Genomic DNA, 21,471 nt, shown 5'->3' on the forward strand with positions numbered 1-21,471 from the left:
GGACCGAGCCGCACTGCCCGGGACCGAGCCTCACTGCCCCGGACCGAGCCTCACTGCCCCGGACCGCGTCTCACTGCCCCGGACCGAGCCGCACTGCCCGGGACCGAGCCTCACTACCCCGGACCGCGTCTCACTGCCCGGGACCGAGCCGCACTGCCCGGGACCGAGCCGCACTGCCCGGGACCGAGCCTCACTGCCCGGGACCGAGCCTCACTGCCCGGGACCGAGCCTCACTGCCCGGGACCGAGCCTCACTGCCCGGGACCGAGCCTCACTGCCCGGGACCGAGCCGCACTGCCTGGGACCGAGCCGCACTGCCCGGGACCGAACCTGATAGATCAGGAACGTTCTGGCTTCCACCCCCAGTCTGGGCCGGGTTTGCTGATCTGAGCTGGGTTGGGGGAGGGGAGGGTTGCGGGGGAGGAGGGGCGGCGGTATTGCAATTGGCCACAGCGCCCCCTGGGTGGAGAACAGGGGAAATCAGCTTCTGATCACCACCCAAGTGGTGGTCAGGAGCTGTGTGAAATAGTAGATGAAATAAACATAGTGAAAGAGGAAGTATTAAGGGGTTTAGCATCTTTGAAAGTGGATAAATCCCCAGGCCCGGATGAAATGTATCCCAGACTGTTAAGAGAAGAGAGGAAATATCAGAGGCTCTGACCATCATTTTTCAATCCTCTCTGGCTACAGGTGTGGTGCCGGAGGACTGCTATTGTGGTACCGTTGTTTAAAAAGGAAGAAAGGGATAGACCGAGTAATTACAGGCCAGTCAGCCTAACCTTGGTGGTGGGAAAATTGTTGGAAAAAATTCTGAGGGACAGGATAAATCTTCATTTAGAAAGACACGGATTAATCAGGGACAGTCAGCATGGATTTGTTAAGGGAAGGTCGTGTCTGACTAACTTGGTTGAATTTTTTGAGGAGGTAACAAGGAGGGTCGATGAGGGTAGTGCGTTTGATGTAGTCTATATGGATTTTAGCAAGGCTTTTGATAAGGTCCCACATAGCAGACTGGTCACGAAAGTAAGAGCCCGTGGGATCCAAGGCAAAGTGGCAAGTTGGAGCCAGAATTGGCTCAGAGGCAGGAGACAAAGGGCAAAGGTCGAAGGGTGTTTTTATGACTGGAAGGCTGTTTCCAGTGGGGTTCCGCAGGGCTCAGTACTGGGTCCCTTTGCTTTTTGTGGTATATATCAATGATCTAGACTTCAATGTAGGGGGCATGATTAAGAAGTTTGCAAATGATACAAAAATTGGCCGTGTGGTTGATAATGAAGAAAGCTGTAGACTGCAGGAAGATAGCAATGGACTGGTCAGGTGGGCAGAACAGTGGCAAATGGAATTCAATCCGGAGAAGTGTGAGGTAATGCATTTGGGGAGGGCTAACAAGGCAAGGGAATACATATTAAATGGTAGGACACTGAGAAATGCAGAAGATCAGAGGGATCTTGGAGTGCATGTCCACAGATTCCTGAAGGTAGCAGGACAGGTAGATAAGGTGGTTAAGAAGGCATATGGGATACTTGCCTTTATTAGCCGAGGCAGAGAATATAAGAGCAGGGTGGTTATGCTTGAATTGTATAAAACACTAGTTAGGCCACAGCTAGAGTACTGCGTGCAGTTCTGGTCACCACATTACAGGGAGGATGTGATTGCACTAGAGGGGGTGCAGAGGAGATTTACGAGGTTGTTGCCTGGGGTGGGGAATTTTAACTATGAGGAAAGACTGGACAGGCTGGGGTTGTTTCCTTTGGAACAGAGGAGGCTGAGGGGAGACCTAATTGAGGTGTATAAAATTATGAAGGGCCGAGATAGAGTGGATAGGAAGGACCTATTTTCCTTAGCAGAGGGGTCAATAACCAGGGGGCACAGATTTAAAGTAATTGGTAGAAGGATTAGAGGGGAGTTGAGGAGAACTCCTTTCACCCAGAGGGTGGTGGGGGTCTGGAACTCACTGCCTGAAAGGGTGGTAGAGGCAGAAACCCTCATCACATTTAAAAAGTACTTGGATATGCCCTTGAAGTGCTGTAACCTGCAGGGCTACAGACCAAGAGCTGGAAAGTGGGATTACAGTGGATAGCTCTTTGTTGACCGGCACGGACAAGATGGGCCGAATGGCCTCCTTCTGTGCTGTAAATTTCTCTGATTCCATGATTCAATGACCCCGCTCATCTGTGATGCCTTCCACTGCCAAATATCTGCTGACACTCAGCGTCTAAACTCATGTGCAAAGGATGCACTGGAGAATGCATGGTGCAGTGACACTAGCCCCCAGCAAGGCATCAATGCCTTTTCGTAGAATTTCATAGAATCACCCAGCACAGGAGACCATTCGGCCCATCATGTCTGTGCCGGCTCTCTGAGAGAGCTCTCCAATTAGACCCCCCCCCGCCTTGCTGTTTCCCTACAACCCTGCAAATGTTTCCTTTTCAAGTACAGGAAACTTTTTTTTATCCGGCACCGACGGGACCGACGTGGTGCCGGTTCATCAAAAATTCCGGATAACCAAAAGCTATAGTAAAAGATACGGAGCTGAGAGCTCCGTATAAAGCAACAAACCCTGTTGCTTAGCAACAGGTTCAGAACAATGGCCACAAGTTCCAAGCATCTCTGTAGCTTAGCAACAGCTGCAGCCACACCCTTGCACAGCAACAGATCGAGGAAGGCAGAAGTAAAACTTACCTGAACCTACTCCTGAATTTTGCCGGTTAACCAAGATTTCCGGTTATTTAGGTGCCGGTAAATCGAAAGTTTCCTGTATTTATCCAATTCCCTTTTGAAAGTTACGACTGAATCTGCTCCCTGTCAGTCAGCGCGTTCCAGATCACAACAACACAGTGAAGCATTTGGTCCCCCGGGGGATTTGCACCCCCTGAACTGGCTCTATCCCAACATTAATACGTAACTGGCCCTCGGGTTCCAGCGCACCGGGCGCTGCTGTCCCAGGGCAGAGAGTAATGCAGAGCAGGCAGTATAACTCGGGGTTATCTGCTCCATGTCACGCTGCACAGTTCTGGGACCAGGCCTCTAACATACAGCTTATCAAATAGGACGAACGAGTTTCTTACAATATTTAACTCTTTTTTTTTAAATGTATTGTTCAGAAGGCCGGTGGACACGAGTATAAATTTCCACTGCGATGAGGTCAGAGATGTCCCAGATAAAGGCTGAGTCGATGAACTCCTTTCAAAGGAACTGGATGAATGACTACTTATTGTAGAGATGAAGGTTGTAAGGATAAGAGAGTGAGATGATCAAACCCTGTGTGGGACACAATGACTGCTGTGTCGGGTGTCCCTGTGGGAGTCTCGGTGGAACGTCCCCGCCCAGCTGAGTGGTGTGGACTGTGACGGCTGCTATCTGCAGCCCTGCAGGTTTTATTTCCAACACCTTTTGGGACCATGCAGAAAATTCAGATTTTGTTACCTCCAGACTCGACTATTCCAACGCTCTCCTGGCCGACTCCCACCCTCCGTAAACTTCAGCGCATCCAAAACTCTGCTGCCCGTGTCCCAACTCACACCGAGTCCCGTTCACCCACCCCTGTGCTCGCTGACCTACATTGGCTCCCGGTCCTGTCATGCCTCGATTTTAAAATTCTTATCCTTGTTTTTAAATCCCTCCATGGCCTCGCCCTTCCCTATCTCTATAACCTCCTCCAGCCCTACAACCCTCCGAGATCTCTGCACTCCTCCAATTCTGGCACCTTGCATATCCCCGATTTTAATCGCTCTACCACTGGCGGCCGTGCCTTCAGCTGCCTGGGCCCTAAACTCTGGAATTCCCTCCCTAAATCTCTCCTCCTCCTCTCTCCTTCTTTAATTTACTGCTTAAAACCTCCCTCTTTGGCCAGGCTTTTGGTCATCTGCCCTAATAGCTCCTTATGTGGCTCGGTGTCAAATGTTGTTTTATAACACTCCTGTGAAGCACCTTGGGACATTTTACTAGGTTAAAGGCGCTATACAAATGCGACTTGTTGTTGTCGACTCTTGACTCAGGTCAGAACATGTAGAGTCAGGGGACAAGTAGCAGAGTGGATAGCAAGCTGGCTACAAAACAGAAAACAGAGAGTAGGGGTTAACTGTACTTACTCAGGCTGGCAGAAGGTGGAAAGTGGTGTTCCACAAGGATCGGTGCTGGGACCACTGCTGTTCCCCATTTACATTAACGATTAGGACCTGTCCTAATATCACCTTATGTGGCTCGGTGTCGCATTTTGTGGCTCGGTGTCGCATTTTGTTTGATAATCGCTCCTGTGAAGCACCTTGGGATGTTGTGCTAGTTAAAAGCGCTGTATAAATTGGAGTTGTTGTTTTACCTGCGATAGTCCCCTCTCTGGCCAGTAAATAAATGAGGCACATACAGCAGACTGCACACAGATGCAGGGTTAGTGCTTTGAAATCTCCAGGAATTGTTTTTGTTCCGATTAAGGCTGCCTGGATAATCTGTGGATTATTTGTAATCCTCCTCGATTTTCGCTCCTTGACCCTCCACGTCTGACGTCAGTGACATGCGGTGGGATACATCGCCACTGGCCTCCTGCTACCTCCACCCGCTGCACCTCCAGTGGGGCAGGAAGGGGGGGGGGGGGGAGGAGACGCTGAGTGTTGGCAGGCTATGGGGAACGTGGCAACTGAACCCAACGCTACCCTTGCTTTCTGCCCACATGCACACTTTCCAGGGGGCGAAGGGGTGGGGGGCACGGGACAGTCACCAGCAGCAGAAATCCTGGCTGAGGGAAACCGGAGCCCCGTTCATGCGATTAATCCCTGGGATGAGAGGGAGCACCCAAGAAGCTCGACACCACCCAGGACAAAGCAGCCCGCTTGATTGGCACCCCATCCACTACCTTAAACATTCACTCCCTCCACCACCGGCGTACCGTGGCTGCAGGGTGTACCATCTACAAGATGCACTGCAGCAACTCGTCAAGGCTTCTTCGACAGCACCTCCCAAACCCGGGACCTCTTCCACCTAGAAGGACAAGGGCAGCAGGCGCATGGGAACACCACCACCTCCAAGTTCCCCTCCAAGTCACACACCATCCTGACTTGCAAGAATATCGCCGATCCTTCATCGTCGCTGGGTCAAAATCCTGGAACTCCCTCCCTAACAGCACTGTGGGAGCACCTTCACCACACGGGCTGCAGCGGTTCAAGGAGGCGGCTCACCACCGCCTTCTCAAGGGCAATTAGGGATGGGCAATAAATGTTGGCCTTGCCAGCGACGCCCTGATCCCATAAACAAATTTTAAAAAAGAACGATCGAGTAGATTGGGCCTATACTCTCTGGAGTTTAGAAGAATGAGAGGGGATCTCACTGAGACATACAAGATTCTGAGGGGGATTGACAGGGTAGATGCTGAGAGGTTGTTTCCCCTGGCTGGAGAGTCTAGAACTAGGGGGCATAGTCTCAGGATAAGGGGACGGCCATTTAAGACCGAGATGAGGAGGAATTTCTTCACTCAGAGGGTTGTGAATCTTTGGAATTCTCTGCCCCAGAGGGCTGTGGATGCTCAGTCGTTGAGTATATTCAAGGCTGAGATCGATAGATTTTTGGACTCTAGGGGAATCAAGGGATATGGGGATCGGGCGGGAAAGTGGAGATGAGGTCGAAGATCAGCCATGATTTTATTGAATGGCGGAGCAGGCTCGAGGGGCCGTATGGCCGACTCCTGCTCCTAATTCTTATGTTGTGTTCTTATATTAGCGACCCCCACCTCAGCCTGGGCTGGGGTCAGTTAACTCATCACAGGGCGCGGAGTACGGTTTAGTACCACACTCGAGAAGGGCAAGAATGGCAGGAGGATTTAAACAAGCTTCATTAAAGGTTTTTTAAAGTAATTATTTGTTTTTTAAAACAGTTTTTATTGGCATTGTGATGCAGTGAGGATGGCCATCTTGTAAGCAGGACTACACTGAGCTACACTGGCCCCTGATGCAGTAGGTGCTGAGCACAGTAATCGGTGAATCTAACCAGGTGCGTCTGGCCCTGTGCGTCTGGCCAGCTGCGTCTGGCCAGCTGCGTCTGGCCCGGTGCGTCTGGCCAGCTGCATCTGGCACTAAGTGACAGGATCGGAATGACAGGGTTCGTGGGCTGGAGTGACGATGCTGTGCCCCACTCTGACCTCCAGACCCCTGCCCCAGCCTGACAGCTCCATCTCTCACAGTTGCCCTCAGAGCCTGGGTGTTGTGCCTTTACTCACCGGCTGATGCAGACACGGCCCCTGTGCTGTTGGCCAGCTCCAGCAGGACACTGGGGTACAATGGGTGCAGGAGGTAGAGGTGGTATTGGCGCTGCGAGTCCGAGTCTGTCCCCTGAGCCTGTGATTAAACAGAACAGCAAGCAATCGTCAACAAACACAGCCCTTGAATTGACTGCCATACTTGACACTAATGCCACGCAGCGGGCTCGTACACACAGCGCACACTGTGAAGCAATGGAGGGGTCAGTGCAATTCAAAACAAGCGACACTCCTCCGACCTCAAGGTGTCAGTCATTTGTTCCTTGGCAATCCTCTCATTGGGACACCCGGCCGGTGAGGAACGGGACCCCCGGCCGGTGAGGAACGTGACCCCCGGCCGGTGAGGAATGTGACCCCCGGCCGGTGAGGAACGGTACCCCCGGCCTGTGAGGAACGGGACCCCCGGCTGGTGAAGAGTGGGACCACCCGGCCTGTGAGGAACGGGACCCCCCGGCCTGTGAAGAACGGGACCACCGGCCGGTGAGGAACGGGACCCCCCGGCCTGTGAAGAACGGGACCCCCGGCCGGTGAGGAACGGGATCCCGGCCTGTGAGGAACGGGACCCCCCGGCCTGTGAGGAACGGGACCCCCGGCCGGTGAAGAACGGGACCCCCGGCCTGTGAGGAACGGGACCCCCGGCCGGTGAGGAACGGGACCCCCGGCCGGTGAGGAACGGGACCCCCGGCCGGTGAGGAACGGGACCCCCGGCCGGTGAGGAACGGGACCCCCGGCCGGTGAGGAACGGGACCCCCGGCCGGTGAGGAACGGGACCCCCGGCCGGTGAGGAACGGGACCCCCGGCCGGTGAGGAACGGGACCCCCGGCCGGTGAGGAACGGGACCCCCGGCCGGTGAGGAACGGGACCCCCGGCCGGTGAGGAACGGGACCCCCGGCCGGTGAGGAACGGGACCCCCGGCCTGTGAAGAACGGGACCCCCGGCCTGTGAAGAACGGGACCCCCGGCCGGTGAAGAACGGGACCCCCGGCCTGTGAGGAACGGGACCCCCCGGCCTGTGAGGAACGGGACCCCCCGGCCTGTGAGGAACGGGACCCCCGGCCGGTGAAGAACGGGACCCCCGGCCTGTGAGGAACGGGACCCCCGGCCTGTGAAGAACGGGACCTCCGGCCGGTGAGGAACGGGACCCCCGGCCGGTGAGGAACGGGACCCCCGGCCGGTGAGGAACGGGACCCCCGGCCGGTGAGGAACGGGACCCCCGGCCGGTGAGGAACGGGACCCCCGGCCGGTGAGGAACGGGACCCCCGGCCGGTGAGGAACGGGACCCCCGGCCGGTGAGGAACGGGACCCCCGGCCGGTGAGGAACGGGACCCCCGGCCTGTGAAGAACGGGACCCCCGGCCGGTGAAGAACGGGACCCCCGGCCGGTGAAGAACGGGACCCCCGGCCGGTGAAGAACGGGACCCCCGGCCGGTGAAGAACGGGACCCCCGGCCTGTGAAGAACGGGACCCCCGGCCTGTGAAGAACGGGACCCCCGGCCTGTGAAGAACGGGACCCCCGGCCTGTGAAGAACGGGACCCCCGGCCTGTGAAGAACGGGACCCCCGGCCTGTGAAGAACGGGACCCCCGGCCTGTGAAGAACGGGACCCCCGGCCGGTGAGGAACGGGACCCCCGGCCGGTGAGGAACGGGACCCCCGGCCTGTGAAGAACGGGACCCCCGGCCGGTGAGGAACGGGACCCCCGGCCTGTGAGGAACGGGACCCCCGGCTGGTGAGGAACGGGACCCCCGGCCTGTGAGGAACGGGACCCCCGGCCGGTGAGGAACGGGACCCCCGGCCGGTGAGGAACGGGACCCCCGGCCGGTGAGGAACGGGACCCCCGGCCGGTGAGGAACGGGACCCCCGGCCGGTGAGGAACGGGACCCCCGGCCGGTGAGGAACGGGACCCCCGGCCGGTGAGGAACGGGACCCCCGGCCTGTGAAGAACGGGACCCCTGGCCGGTGAGGAACGGGACCCCCGGCCTGTGAGGAACGGGACCCCCGGCCGGTGAGGAACGGGACCCCCGGCCTGTGAAGAACGGGACACCCGGCCTGTGAAGAACGGGACCCTCGGCCTGTGAAGAACGGGACCCCCGGCTGGTGAGGAGTGGGACACCTCATGCCGTCTCATGGATGAGACATTAACCCGAGGCCACCGAGGGGTCACTCTGCACTCACTCACCAAGGGGTCACTCCGCACTCACCGAGGGGTCACTCCGCACTCACTCACCGAGGAGTCACTCTGCACTCACTCACCGAGGGGTCACTCCGCACTCACTCACCGAGGGGTCACTCCGCACTGATCGAGGGGTCACTGCGCACTCACTCACCGAGGGGTCACTCTGCACTCACCAAGGGGTCACTCCGCACTCACTCACCGAGGGGTCACTCCGCACTCACTCACCGAGGGGTCACTCCGCACTCACTCACCGAGGGGATCACTCTACGCTCATTCACTGATACACTCACTCACCGAGTGAATCACTCTACACTCACTCACCGAGGGCTCACACCGCACTCACTCACTGAGGGGATCACTCTACACTCACTCAATTACCGAGGGCTTCACTCCGCACTCACCGAGGGGATCACTCTACACTCACTCACTGAGGGGTCACTCCGCACTCTCTCACCAAGGGGTCACTCCGCACTCACTCGCCGAGGGGTCACTCCGCACTCACTCACCGAGTGTCACTCTACACTCACACACCAAGGGGATCACTCTACACTCACTCACCGAGGGGTCACTCTACACTCACTCACCGAGGGCTCACACCGCACTCACTCACTGAGGGGATCACTCTACACTCACTCAATTACCGAGGGCTTCACTCCGCACTCACCGAGTGTCACTCTACACTCACACACCAAGGGGATCACTCTACACTCACTCACCGAGGGGTCACTCTACACTCACTCACCGAGGGCTTCACTCCACACTCTCCAGCCCAGAACAGAAATGCCGATCTGCCGTCAGACAGCGGTATCGAGGCTGCGTGCGAGCCCTGGCTCCGACACCCCAGCTCTGCCTTCCACAGCTCCTTGCCTGAACTCCCATCAATAATTAAACTCTAGGAGAAGAAAGAAGTGTTTGTGAAGGTCAGAAGGGGCAACTGCTTCAAACACCGGCGTTAATTCAGGGGCAGCGGCAAACTGATAACAGGACAAACGCAGTCAGAAACACAACAAGCTACCTCTGGGAGCCTTGTCATTCTTACTATCCCAGCGAGTTTCCACACTGTTTTATCAGTGGGATAACTTTAGGAGGAGTGAACATGAAGCAGGGAGCAGCAATATTAAGGGGAAGCGAGATAAATGTATGAGGGAGAAAGGGATAGAAGGATATGTTGATGGGGTGAGAAAGAGGGTGGGAGGAGGCTCGTGTGGAACATAAACACCAGCGCGGACCAGTTGGGCCGAATGGCCTGTTTCTGTGCTGGACATTCGATGCAACGTAATTCTATTAAAACAAACGCAGCATAAAACTGGAAAATCCTGGAAACACGGAGCAAGTTGGTCAACACCCGAGTCCAAAAGACGTCAACGTTTCCGGGGGGGGGATTGCTGATGGAGCATCTCCACCTGTGTCCGTCTCAGCCGTGGCTCAGTGGGTAGCACCCTCTCCTCTGAGTCAGAAGGTCGTGGGTTCATGTCCCACTCCAGAGACAAATATTTAGGCTGACGCTGCAGTGCAGTACTGAGGGAGTGCCGCACTGTCGGAGGGGCAGTACTGAGGGAGCGCCGCACTGTCGGGGGATCAGTACTGAGGGAGCGCCGCACTGTCGGAGGGGCAGTACTGAGGGAGTGCCGCACTGTCGGAGGGGCAGTACTGAGAGCGCCGCACTGACGGAGGGGCAGTACTGAGGGAGTGCCACACTGTCGGAGGGTCAGTACTGAGGGAGCGCCGCACTGTCGGAGGGTCAGTACTGAGGGAGCGCCGCACTGTCGGAGGGTCAGTACTGAGGGAGCGCCGCACTGTCGGAGGGTCAGTACTGAGGGAGCGCCGCACTGTCGGAGGGTCAGTACTGAGGGAGCGCCGCACTGTCGGAGGGTCAGTACTGAGGGAGCGCCGCACTGTCAGAGGGTCAGTACTGAGGGAGCGCCGCACTGTCGGAGGGTCAGTACTGAGGGAGCGCCGCACTGTCGGAGGGGCAGTACTGAGGGAGCGCCGCACTGTCGGAGGGGCAGTACTGAGGGAGTGCCGCACTGTCGGAGGGGCAGTACTGAGGGAGCGCCGCACTGTCGGAGGGGCAGTACTGAGGGAGCGCCGCACTGTCGGAGGTGCCGTCTTTCGGATGAGATGTTAAACCGAGGCCCCGCCTGCTCTCTCAGGTAGATGTAAAAGATCCCATGGCACTATTTCGAAGAGGAGCAGGGGAGTTCTCCCCGGTGTCCTGGGCCAATATTTATCCCTCAATCAACATCACTAAAAACAGATTAATCAGTCATTATCACATTGCTGTTTGTGGGAGCTTGCTGTGCGCAAATTGGCTGCCACGTTTCCTACATTACAACAGTGACTGCACTTCAAAAAGTACTTCATTGGCTGTAAAGCACTTTGGGACGGCCGGTGGTCGTGAAAGGCGCTATAGAAATGCGAGTCTTTCTTTCTGTTGGGTGCTGACGAGCTTGCTGTGCTTCGGCATTGTTATTTGGTTTTAGTTTATGTTTTGCATCGCGCTCCCTGCTCGGCGCTCCTCCCGTTTCTTCTCTCCTCTGGTATAACTGTGGCTCGCGGTTAACTACAGCCTGGGTGGTGGGGTTGGTGTGGGAGTGGGGGTGGGCGGGGGGGAGGTGCGGGGAAGGGGCCACGCAGTTTCTAGCCATGCTGCTCTGAATCAGCTGGTAGGTGTTGCACTCAGTGGCTGTAACAGCAGTGAGGAGCGGATCCTGACCCTCCCCTGAGCCCCTGTCCATCTGATCTCCCTGGCGTGAGGCTGAGCCACAACCCTGCGCGGTTCCAAGGGGGAAGGCTGCGGCCGACTGCGCATACCAGGTGATTCCGATCTTCTTGGGGGTGTGGCAAACAGTGAGGATGATACCAATCGACTGCAACGGGACGCAGAAAGGCTAGCAGAATGGGCAGGCAAGTGGCAGATGGAATTTAATACAGAGACAGAGTGTGAGGTGATGCATTTTGGCAGAAGGAACAGGGAGAGGCAATATACACTTAATGGCACAGTTTTAAAGAGTGTGCAGGGACAGAGGGACCTGGGAGTTAATATGCATCGGTCCCTGAAGGTGGCAGGACATATTGAGAGACTGGTTAGTAAAGCACATGGGATCTTGGGCTTCATAAATAGAGGTATTGAGTACAAAAGTAGAGAAGTTATGCTGAACCTTTATAAAGCGCTGGTTAGGCCACAACTGGAGTATTGCATCCAGTTCTGGTCACCACACTTTAGGAGGGATGTGAAGGCCCTTGAGAGGGTGCAGAGGAGATTTACCAGAATGGTTCCGTGGATGGGGGATCTTAGCTACAAGGACAGGTTGGAGAAGCTGGATTTGTTTTCATTAGAGCAAAGGAGGTTGAGGGCTGATTTGATAGAGGTGTACAAGATTAGGCACTTGAGGGAAATAAACTTGCAGGGTTACGGGGATAGAACGGGGGAATGGGACTGACTGGATTGCTCGACAGAGAGACGGCATGGACTCGATGGGCCGAATGGCCTCCTTCTGTGCTGTTATGACTCCATGACACTGTCAGGTGGGAGCAGGAAGCAGGAGTAGGGAAATCAGAGGCTGGCGATTCTCCACCCCAGGCCTCCCAACAGTGCGCACACAATGCGAGGGACTGCCTCGGGAGAATGGCCGAGGCCTGGGAGAGGGCCGGCTCACTTCACGGGGAATACTAGGTGGTCGCTAAGACACCGACGGAGATAAAAGGAACCCCAACAAAGCAAGTCGCTAGCGCCCACCTGTCTCGTGTTGTTCCCACTGGTGATCTGGATCAGGAAATCCAGGATCCCGTCCTCATTGAAGAACCCGGCCACAGGAGCACTGGAAGGAAAACCATTCCTGTTAGTGTTGCACACAGGGAATGAAGTGGGTGTTCCCGGGCATGCGACGGAAATCTCCATCTCCCATCTCCAGCCCTCTGCCATCACACAGCCCCGGCCCCAATCGAGAGAGTGGACATTGCACAGGCACATCTACACCCAGGTTAACTCAGCGATTGCACACCAATCGAACAGAGCAGTGTGAACTCAGGGCAATGTGTGATTATACATAGACGGGGCCAGCCACATAAATACTGTGGCAACAAGAGCGGGTCAGAGGCTGGGTATTCTACGGTGAGTGTCGCACCTCCTGACTCCCCAAAGCCTTTCCACCATCTACAAGGCACAAGTAAGGAGTGCGATGGAATACTCTCCACTTGCCTGGATGAGTGGCAGCTCCAACAACACTCAAGAAGCTCAACACCATCCAGGACAAAGCAGCCCGCTTGATTGGCACCACATCCACCACCTTAAACATTCACTCCCTCCATCACTGGCGTACCGTGGCTACAGTGTGTACCATCTACAAGATGCACTGCAGCAACTCGCCAAGGCTTCTTCGGCAGCACCTCCCAAACCCGCGAACTCTTCCACCTAGAATGTGTGACGAGAATGAGGAACTTAAAGATATTATTAGTTAAAAAACAGTACTAGCAAAATTAATGGGACTAAAAGTCGATAAATCCCAAGGACCAGATGACCTACATCCTAGGGTTTTGAAAGAGGTGGCCATTGGAATAGTGGACGCATTGGTTGTCATCTTACAAAATTCTATAGATTCTGGAATGGTTCCTGCAGATTGGAGGATAGCAAATGTAACCCCGCTATTTAAGAAAGGAGGGAGAGAGAAAACGGGGATCTACAGACCTGTTAGCCTTACATCAGTAGTTGGGAAAATGCTGGAATCTATTATAAAGGATGCAATAACTGGGCACTTAGAAACTAATAGGAAGATTGGGCAGAGTCAACATGGATTTATGAAAGGGAAATCCTATTTGACAAACCTATTGGAGTTCTTTGAGGATGTAACTATGGGGTAGACAAAGGGGAATCGGTAGATGTGGTGTATCTGGATTTTCAGAAGGCCTTCGATAAGGTCCCACACAAGAGGTTGGTGAACAAAATTAGGGCACATGTGTTGTACCGTGTGTTAATAGACACGGAAGGCAGGAGTAGGTTTCACAGGTGTTTACTGAACAAAGTCTGGAGGTGAACTAACAGATACAAGACAATATACAGGCTTATATAGCCCGAGTGGCCATTACCGGCATTACAGTACACAGGGGGCTCTTAAAGGCACATACACCACAATTCCTCCCCTTTTAGACAACCAGTACATAATATTTTAAGTAATCATTAATTAACATGTTACAAGAACAATAATCTACACATTGCTGCAGTTAATCAATTATAAGTCAGTCTTTCTGGAGGCTTCCTGACTCGGTCCGGATAACGCCTCGGTGGTGTAGTAGTTTCTGGTGGTGTAGTAGGTTCTTTTGGCAAGGCTGATTCGGCTTGAATGCCAGTGTCGGGTTCATCTGGTTCCAGTATCACCGGATCGGAGGTAGATACTATGGGTATCTCTACTTCATCATTAGGCGTATAGAGTTGTGGTGTAGGTTGTCCCTTTTCGGATGACTCTATGATCTGGTCAGCATGGCGCCTTATTATGCTTTCTCCAATGTCCACGGTATACATCAGCGGTCCTAGTCGTGTGCAAATAGTTCCAGGCTGCCATTTCTCAGTACGGTAGTCCCGGGCCAAAACTTGTTGACCTATCTGGAAGGTTCTAGTTGGCCTTTCATTCATGCCTTGAAATTGCCGGTTCTCCACGTCCCTTCTGATGTTTGGCTTGATCAAATCCAGCCGGCATCTTTGGTTTCTATTGAAGAACATCATGGCGGGAGTTTGGTTTGTAACCACATGTGTTGCATTCCTGTATGCAAACAAGAAGTTATCTACCTTATGCTGAAGTTTTATGTCTTCATTACCCATGGTCTTTATGGCCTTCTTGAAGGTCTGGACAAACCTTTCAACCAATCCATTGGTGGCGGAATGGTATGGGGCGGACGTGTAGTGCTTAACCCCATTGTTTTTTAAGAACTTCCTGAATTCTTCGGACACAAATTGCGGTCCATTATCAGAACAGATCTGTTCAGGCAGCCCATTCCTGGCAAATATGGTCCTTAATACTGTGATGGTTTTTTCCGTGGTGGTGGAGGACATCTTTATTACCTCCGGCCACTTGGAGTGTGCATCAACTGCGATTAAGAACATTGAGTCCATAAATGGACCAGCAAAGTTGATGTGTACCCTTTGCCATGGAGATGAGGGCCACTCCCATGGATGTAGAGGGGCTTGTGGTGGGGCGTTTTGGACCTTCTGGCATCCTAGGCAGCTCTTGGTCATTTCTTCGATGTCTCCATCGATACCTGGCCACCACACAAACGCTCTGGCTAGGTTCTTCATTTTCACTCCACCCAGATGCCCCTCGTGAAGCTCCTTTAGCACTTTATCCTGGAGTTTGGGTGGAATCACCACTCTGGATCCACACATCAAGGTTCCTCGGCACACTGACAGCTGTTCTCTTCTTTGCGAGAATGCTGGCAACAGTGGTTCGCCATGTGCTGGCCATCCCTTCACCGTTAAATCGTAGACTCGTGAGAGAGTCGGGTCATTTCTCGTTTCCTTTTCAATGGCAGAATTTGTTACTGGTAGACATTCCACTATGGTTGAGTGGAACATCTCCACTGGGTCTACTGTAGGTGCCTCTTCTACCGTTGGCAACGGTAGGCACGATAAACCGTCAGCATTCCCATGCTGTTTTGATCCTTTGTATTCTATGTCATATTGGTGTGCCCCTAGGAAAAGGGACCACCTCTGTAGCCTTTGCGCTGTCATAATGGGAACACCCTTTTTAGGGTTGAATATGGCGACGAGGGGTTGATGGTCAGTCAACAAGGTAAATTTTTGTCCGTGTAGGTAATGGTTGAATTTCTTCACTCCCCATACCAGGCTGAGTGCTTCCCTGTCGATCTGGGCATAGTTACGCTCAGCTGAGTTCAATGAGCGTGACGCAAAAGCTATCGACCGTTCTGAGCCATCAGGGAATCTATGTGATAATACCGCTCCTACGCCGTAAGGGGATGCATCGCACGCCAGTCTGATTGGCAGTGATGGGTTGTAATGAGCCAAAACTTCCTTGGACGTGATCAAGCCTTTACATTTATGGAAGGCACGTTTACAGTCCTCGCTCCATTCCCAAATTACTCCCGTTTGTAGCAGTTCGTTAAGAGGGTGCAGAAGAGTTGACAAGTTCGGTAAAAATTTATGGTAGTAATTTATCAATCCCAGGAACGACCTTAATTGTGAGACATTTTCAGGTGCTGGTGCTTTTATGACCACTTCAATTTTCTCAGGGGACTTATGCAACCCTTCTTCATTAATTATGTGGCCACAATATGATATTTGTTTCTGGAAAAATTCGCACTTGGGGCGGTTTGCTCGTAGGCCCCGTTCTCGCAGCCTAGTGAGTACCTTCTCCAAATTGGCAAGGTGTTCGTTGTCGTTTTCTCCTGTTACAAGGATGTCGTCTAGGTAGCATTGAGTCCCAGGAATCCCTTGCAGGACTTGTTCCATAGCTCTTTGCCAGATAGCTGGAGCTGATGCTATTCCGAAAACCAGTCGATTGTACTGGTACAGGCCTTTGTGTGTGTTTATTGTGAGATACTTTTTAGAGGCCTCCTCAACCTCCATCTGTAGATATGCCTGTGCCAAGTCAATTTTTGTGAAACGTTTCCCTCCGGATAGTGAGGCGAAAATATCTTTTATCCTCGGAAGAGGATACTGTACCGTGTGAAGGACCGGGTTTACAGTCACCTTGAAGTCCCCACAGATGCGAATTTTTCTCTGTTCTTCAGATTTATCATTTAACGTTTTCTTCATGACCGGGACGATGGGTGTTGCCCACTCGCTCCAATCTATCTTGGATAACATGCCTGTCTTTTCCAAATTCTCCAGCTCTGCCTCGACTGCTGGACGAATTGCGTATGGCACCGGCCTTGCCTTAAAAAACTTGGGAATTGCCGCATCTTCCACCTTTATTGAGGCGGTGACACCTTTCAAGGTTCCTAGTTCCTGTTGGAACACTTCTTTGGCGTTGGCCAAGATGTCTTTTAATCGTTCAGGTATAATGTCATCATCATTTTTTTTCTTACTGGTCACCGTCAGTGCCTGAATGGAGTGCCAGTCCAAACGTATCTTCCTGATCCATTCACGTCCCAACAGCGGTGGACCACCATCTTGCAGAACGTATAAATACAACTTCTGTATTTCCTTGCCGTTGTATACAACAGGCACCTTTATTTTCCCTTTGGGGTATACTTTCTGCCCCGTATATGTTTTCAAGATAATGGATGTGTCTTTCAAAGGTATATGCGGAAATAGCCGCTCGTAATCCCGTCTACTTATGACGGTCAGAGCTGATCCTGTATCTAGCTCCATTTTAACTGGGGACCCCGCTATCGTGAGGGTAACCCAAATGGTCTGGTAATCTTCTTTGGCAATTACATTATGTAATTTGAGAGAGCTTAGTCTCTTGTTTCCGGAGTCGCTATCGCTCTTCTGGTCTTCGGAGCTACTGTCCGTCATCATTTGTACCTTTCTGTACTTTTCTTTATTGATTTTTTTTCTGTCAGTGGATTTTTTGTTTCCAGATCGGCATACACGTGTAATGTGTCCCATCTTTCCGCATTGCCTGCATGCTTTGTCCTTGAACCAGCAGTCCCTCTGGTCATGGGTGGATCTGCCGCAGCGATAACATCTCTCGAAACCCCGTGTCATTTCATGGGTGCCGAAGTCCTGTGGCTTTTGCTGTATCTTTGCAGCTCCTCTTGCTGCTGCTTCGTATGATACAGCCACACTGAAAGCCTTGTCCAGTGTCAAATCTTTCTCAGAAAGTAGCTTTTTTTGTGTTCCTTCACTTAGGAGACCGCAGACGAATTTGTCTCGTAGAGAATCTGCCAGTCCTGTCCCGAATTGGCAGTGTAGGGTATCAACAATCTCCTTAAAATTCTTGTCCATCGGTTTGGCTGGAGTGATTAAGCTTCATAACAGCCCGTATGTCCTTGCGCCCATTAGATTTAGAAGTACCGATGCCTTTTTATCATCTTTTATTTCATTCGCTGTGCAATATTTCTCCACTCTTTCCACATATGTGGTCCAATCCTCTATATCGTTATCAAAAGCATCAATATTGCCAGCCTTAGGCATCCTGGGAAAAAAATGGCGCTTCCCGCGCTTTTCTTTCTTTCCTGCAGAAAAGATATGGCGCTTCCTGCGCTTTCCCGCCGCTGCTGCTGCTGACAACGCTGGTTTCCGCGTTTTTTTTTAATTTAATTTTTTTATTTACAGGTGGAGACTCGTTCCCGCCGGACTCTCTCTGCTAGGTCTGAATGCCGACCTGCTTTGCAGCGCCGGCCGTCTCCCGAGTGCTCCCCCCCCCGTCTGTTTCTGCTTGCCTCCGCCTTCGCTGCTTGGCCTCGCTGCAGAGCCAGCCGATGGAGCCCCAGCCCGCCGCCCAGGAAGGATTATTGCAGTACCTGCCACCAGCTCGGCTAGCTGGTGAAACCACAGCTTTTTTTTTTCTTGCTTTTCTTCGACTTTGGACGTCTGAGGAATCGATGTCCTTGAGGTGCTGCCAAATTGCAGGTAAGTCCGTTTCCAATTCGTCGCCACTGTTGTATCCGTGTGTTAATAGAGACACGGAAGGCAGGAGTAGGTTTCACAGGTGTTAACTGAACAAAGTCTGGAGGTGAACTAACAGATACAAGACAATATACAGGCTTATATAGCCCGAGTGGCCATTACCGGCATTACAGTACACAGGGGGCTCTTAAAGGCACATACACCACAACATGGAATTGGGGGTAATATACTAGCATGGATTGAGAATTGGTTAACAGACAGAAAACAAAGAGTAGGGATAAACGGGTCTTTTTCAGGATGGCAGGCTGTGACTGGTGGGGTACCGCAATAATTCGTGCTTGGGCCCCAGCTATTCACAATCTATATCAATGATTTGGATGAGGGGACTAAATGTAACATTTCCAAATTTGCTGATGATACAAAGCTAGGTGGCAGTGTCAGTTGCGAAGAGGATGTGAAGAGGCTTCAAGGGGATCAGTGAGTGGGCGAGAACATGGTAGATGGAATATAATGTGGATCAATGTGAAGTTATCCACTTTGGTATAAAAAAACAGAAAGGCAGAGTATTTCCTAAATGGTGAAAGATTGGGGAATGCAGATGCTCAAAGGGACTGTCGTATGAGAAGAGATTGAGTAAACTAGGCCTGTATTCTCTTGAATTCAGAAGAATGAGAGGGGATCTCATTGAAGCATACAAAATTATTACAGGGCTTGATAGGGTGGATGCTGGGAGAATGTTTCCCTTGGCTGGGGAGTCTAGAACCAGGGGCCACAGCCTCAGGATAAAGGGTAGGCCATTCAGGACTGAGATGAGAAGAAATTTCTTCACACAGAGGGTGGTGAGTCTTTGGAATTCTCTACCCCAGAGGGCTGTGGAGGCTCAGTCATTGGGTATATTCAAAACAGAAGTCGATAGATTTCTGACTAGTAAGGGCATCAAGGGATATGGCGATAGGGCTGGTGAATGGAGTTGAGGCAGAAGATCAGCCATGAACTCACTGAATGGCGGAGCAGGCTCGAAGGGCCGAATGGCCTACTCCTGCTCCTATTTCTTATGTTCTTATGACAAGGGCAGCAGGCGCTTGGGAACACCACCACCTCCAAGTTCCCCTCCAAGTCACACACCATCCTGACTTAGAAGTATATCGCCGATCCTTCATCGTCCCAGGGTCAAAATCCTGGAACTCCCTCCCTAACAACACTGTGGGAGTACCTTCACCACACGGACTGCAGCGGTTCAAGAAGGCGGTGCACCACCACCTTCTCAAGGGCAATTAGGGATGGCCTTGCCAACGATGCCCACATTCTACAAACGAATGAAAAAAAATTCTGACCCTATGATGGAGGGAAGGTCATTGATGAAGCAGCTGAAGATTGTTGGGCCTAGGACACTGCCCTGAGGAACTCCTGCAGCGATGTCCTGAGGCTGAAATGATTGCCCTCCAACAACCACAACCATCTTCCTTTGTGCTCGGTATGATTCCAGCCAGTGGAGAGTTTTTCCTTTGATTCCCATTGACTTCAGTTTTACTAGGGCTCCTTGATGCCACGCTCGATCAAATGCTGCCTTGATGTCAAGGGCAGTCACTCTCACCTCACCTCTGGAATTCAGCTCTTTTGTCCATGTTTGGACTAAGGCTGTAATGAGGTCTGGAGCCGAGTGGTCCTGGCGGAACCCAAACTGAGCATCGGTGAGCAGGTTATTGGTGAGTAAGTGCTGCTTGATAGCATTGCCGACGACACCTTCCATCACTTTGCTGATGATTGAGAGCAGACTGATGGGGTGGTAATTGTCCGGGTTGGATTTGTCCGGCTTTTTGTGGACAGGACATACCTGGGCAGTTTTCCACATTGTCAGGTAGATGCCAGTGTTGTAGCTGTACTGGAACAGCTGGGCTAGAGGCACGGCTAGTTCTGGAGCACAAGTCTTCAGCACGACAGCCGAGAGGTTGTTGGGGTCCACAACCTTTGCTGTATCCAGTGCGCTCAGCCATTTCTTGATAGCACGTGGAGTGAATCAAATTGGCTGAAGACTGGCTTCTGTGATGGTGGGGGCCTCGGGAGTTGGCTGAGATAGATCAGCCTTGACATTCAGCCTTGGCTTTTGCACTCGCGTGCTGGGATCCACCATCATTGAGGATGGGGATGTTCATGGAGCCTCATCCTACTGTTAGTTGCTTAATTGTCCACCACCATTCACGACGGGATGTGGCAGGACTGCAGAGTGTTGGTTGTGGGATCACTTAGCTCTGTCACTGTAGTGCAGCATGATTATACACAAACTGTGGGTCCTGAGCCTTCACGCAGAGTACACTCCCCCCGGATTAAAATTCTCACCCTGCACACACCTTTCAATATTGCTGCCGTTTGCTGCCCTCACTTGCAGAAGGTGCTGTCCGCTCAGGAGTAGCAGCCTGTTCCTCGTAGTGATCAATAAGTCACTGAAGCTCCCTCCAGGTCTGCCCAGGATCTGCAGGTCCCTCGCAGAACCATTACTGCAGGGAGGGAAAGGATGTGTTCAGATCACAATTAACTGGTACAAGTGCCTGTCACACAGCGTGTACAATCCTCACCATCACACACCGTGTACAATCCCCACCGTCACACAGCGTGTACAATCCTCACCGTCACACACCGTGTACAAACCTCACCGTCACACACCGTGTACAATCCCCACTGTCACACACCGTGTACAATCCCCACCGTCACACACCGTGTACAATCCCCACCGTCACACACCGTGTACAATCCCCACCGTCACACACCGTGTACAATCCCCACCGTCACACACCGTGTACAATCCTCACCGTCACACACCGTGTACAATCCCCACCGTCACACACCGTGTACAATCCTCACCGTCACACACCGTGTACAATCCCCACTGTCACACACCGTGTACAATCCCCACTGTCACACACCGTGTACAATCCCCACCGTCACACCGTGTACAATCCTCACTGTCACACACCGTGTACAATCCTCACCGTCACACACCATGTACAATCCTCACCGTCACACACCGTGTACAATCCTCACCGTCACACACCGTGTACAATCCTCACCGTCACACACCGTGTACAATCCTCACCGTCACACACCGTGTACAATCCCCACCGTCACACACCGTGTACAATCCCCACCGTCACACCGTGTACAATCCCCACCGTCACACACCGTGTACAATCCTCACCGTCACACACCGTGTACAATCCTCACCGTCACACACCATGTACAATCCTCACTGTCACACACCGTGTACAATCCCCACTGTCACACACCGTGTACAATCCTCACTGTCACACACCGTGTACAATCCCCACTGTCACACACCGTGTACAATCCCCACCGTCACACACCGTGTACAATCCCCACTGTCACACACCGTGTACAATCCCCACTGTCACACACCGTGTACAATCCCCACCGTCACACACCGTGTACAATCCTCACCGTCACACACCGTGTACAATCCTCACCGTCACACACCGTGTACAATCCTCACTGTCACACACCGTGTACAATCGTCACTG

At 52.8% G+C, this 21,471-nt stretch overlaps 1 protein-coding gene across 1 annotated transcript in view; it reads right to left on the reverse strand.

Moving 5' to 3' along the window:
* fam234b (family with sequence similarity 234 member B) overlaps positions 1 to 21,471 on the reverse strand; it is a 73,321-nt gene that overhangs the window by 3,428 nt on the left and 48,422 nt on the right. The window contains exons 8-11 of the mRNA XM_085969438.1: positions 20,287 to 20,433; positions 12,152 to 12,233; positions 9,155 to 9,304; positions 6,202 to 6,319 (exon numbers count right to left, since the gene is read on the reverse strand). Of these exons, the coding sequence (XP_085825564.1) occupies positions 6,202 to 6,319; positions 9,155 to 9,304; positions 12,152 to 12,233; positions 20,287 to 20,433 (497 nt within the window). The remainder of the gene's footprint in view (positions 1 to 6,201; positions 6,320 to 9,154; positions 9,305 to 12,151; positions 12,234 to 20,286; positions 20,434 to 21,471) is intronic.

The sequence above is a fragment of the Somniosus microcephalus genome, chromosome 28 (genome assembly GCF_052327205.1).
Source record: "Somniosus microcephalus isolate GS21.2 chromosome 28, FLI_Smic_1.0, whole genome shotgun sequence".
NCBI classification, from domain to species: domain Eukaryota; kingdom Metazoa; phylum Chordata; class Chondrichthyes; order Squaliformes; family Somniosidae; genus Somniosus; species Somniosus microcephalus.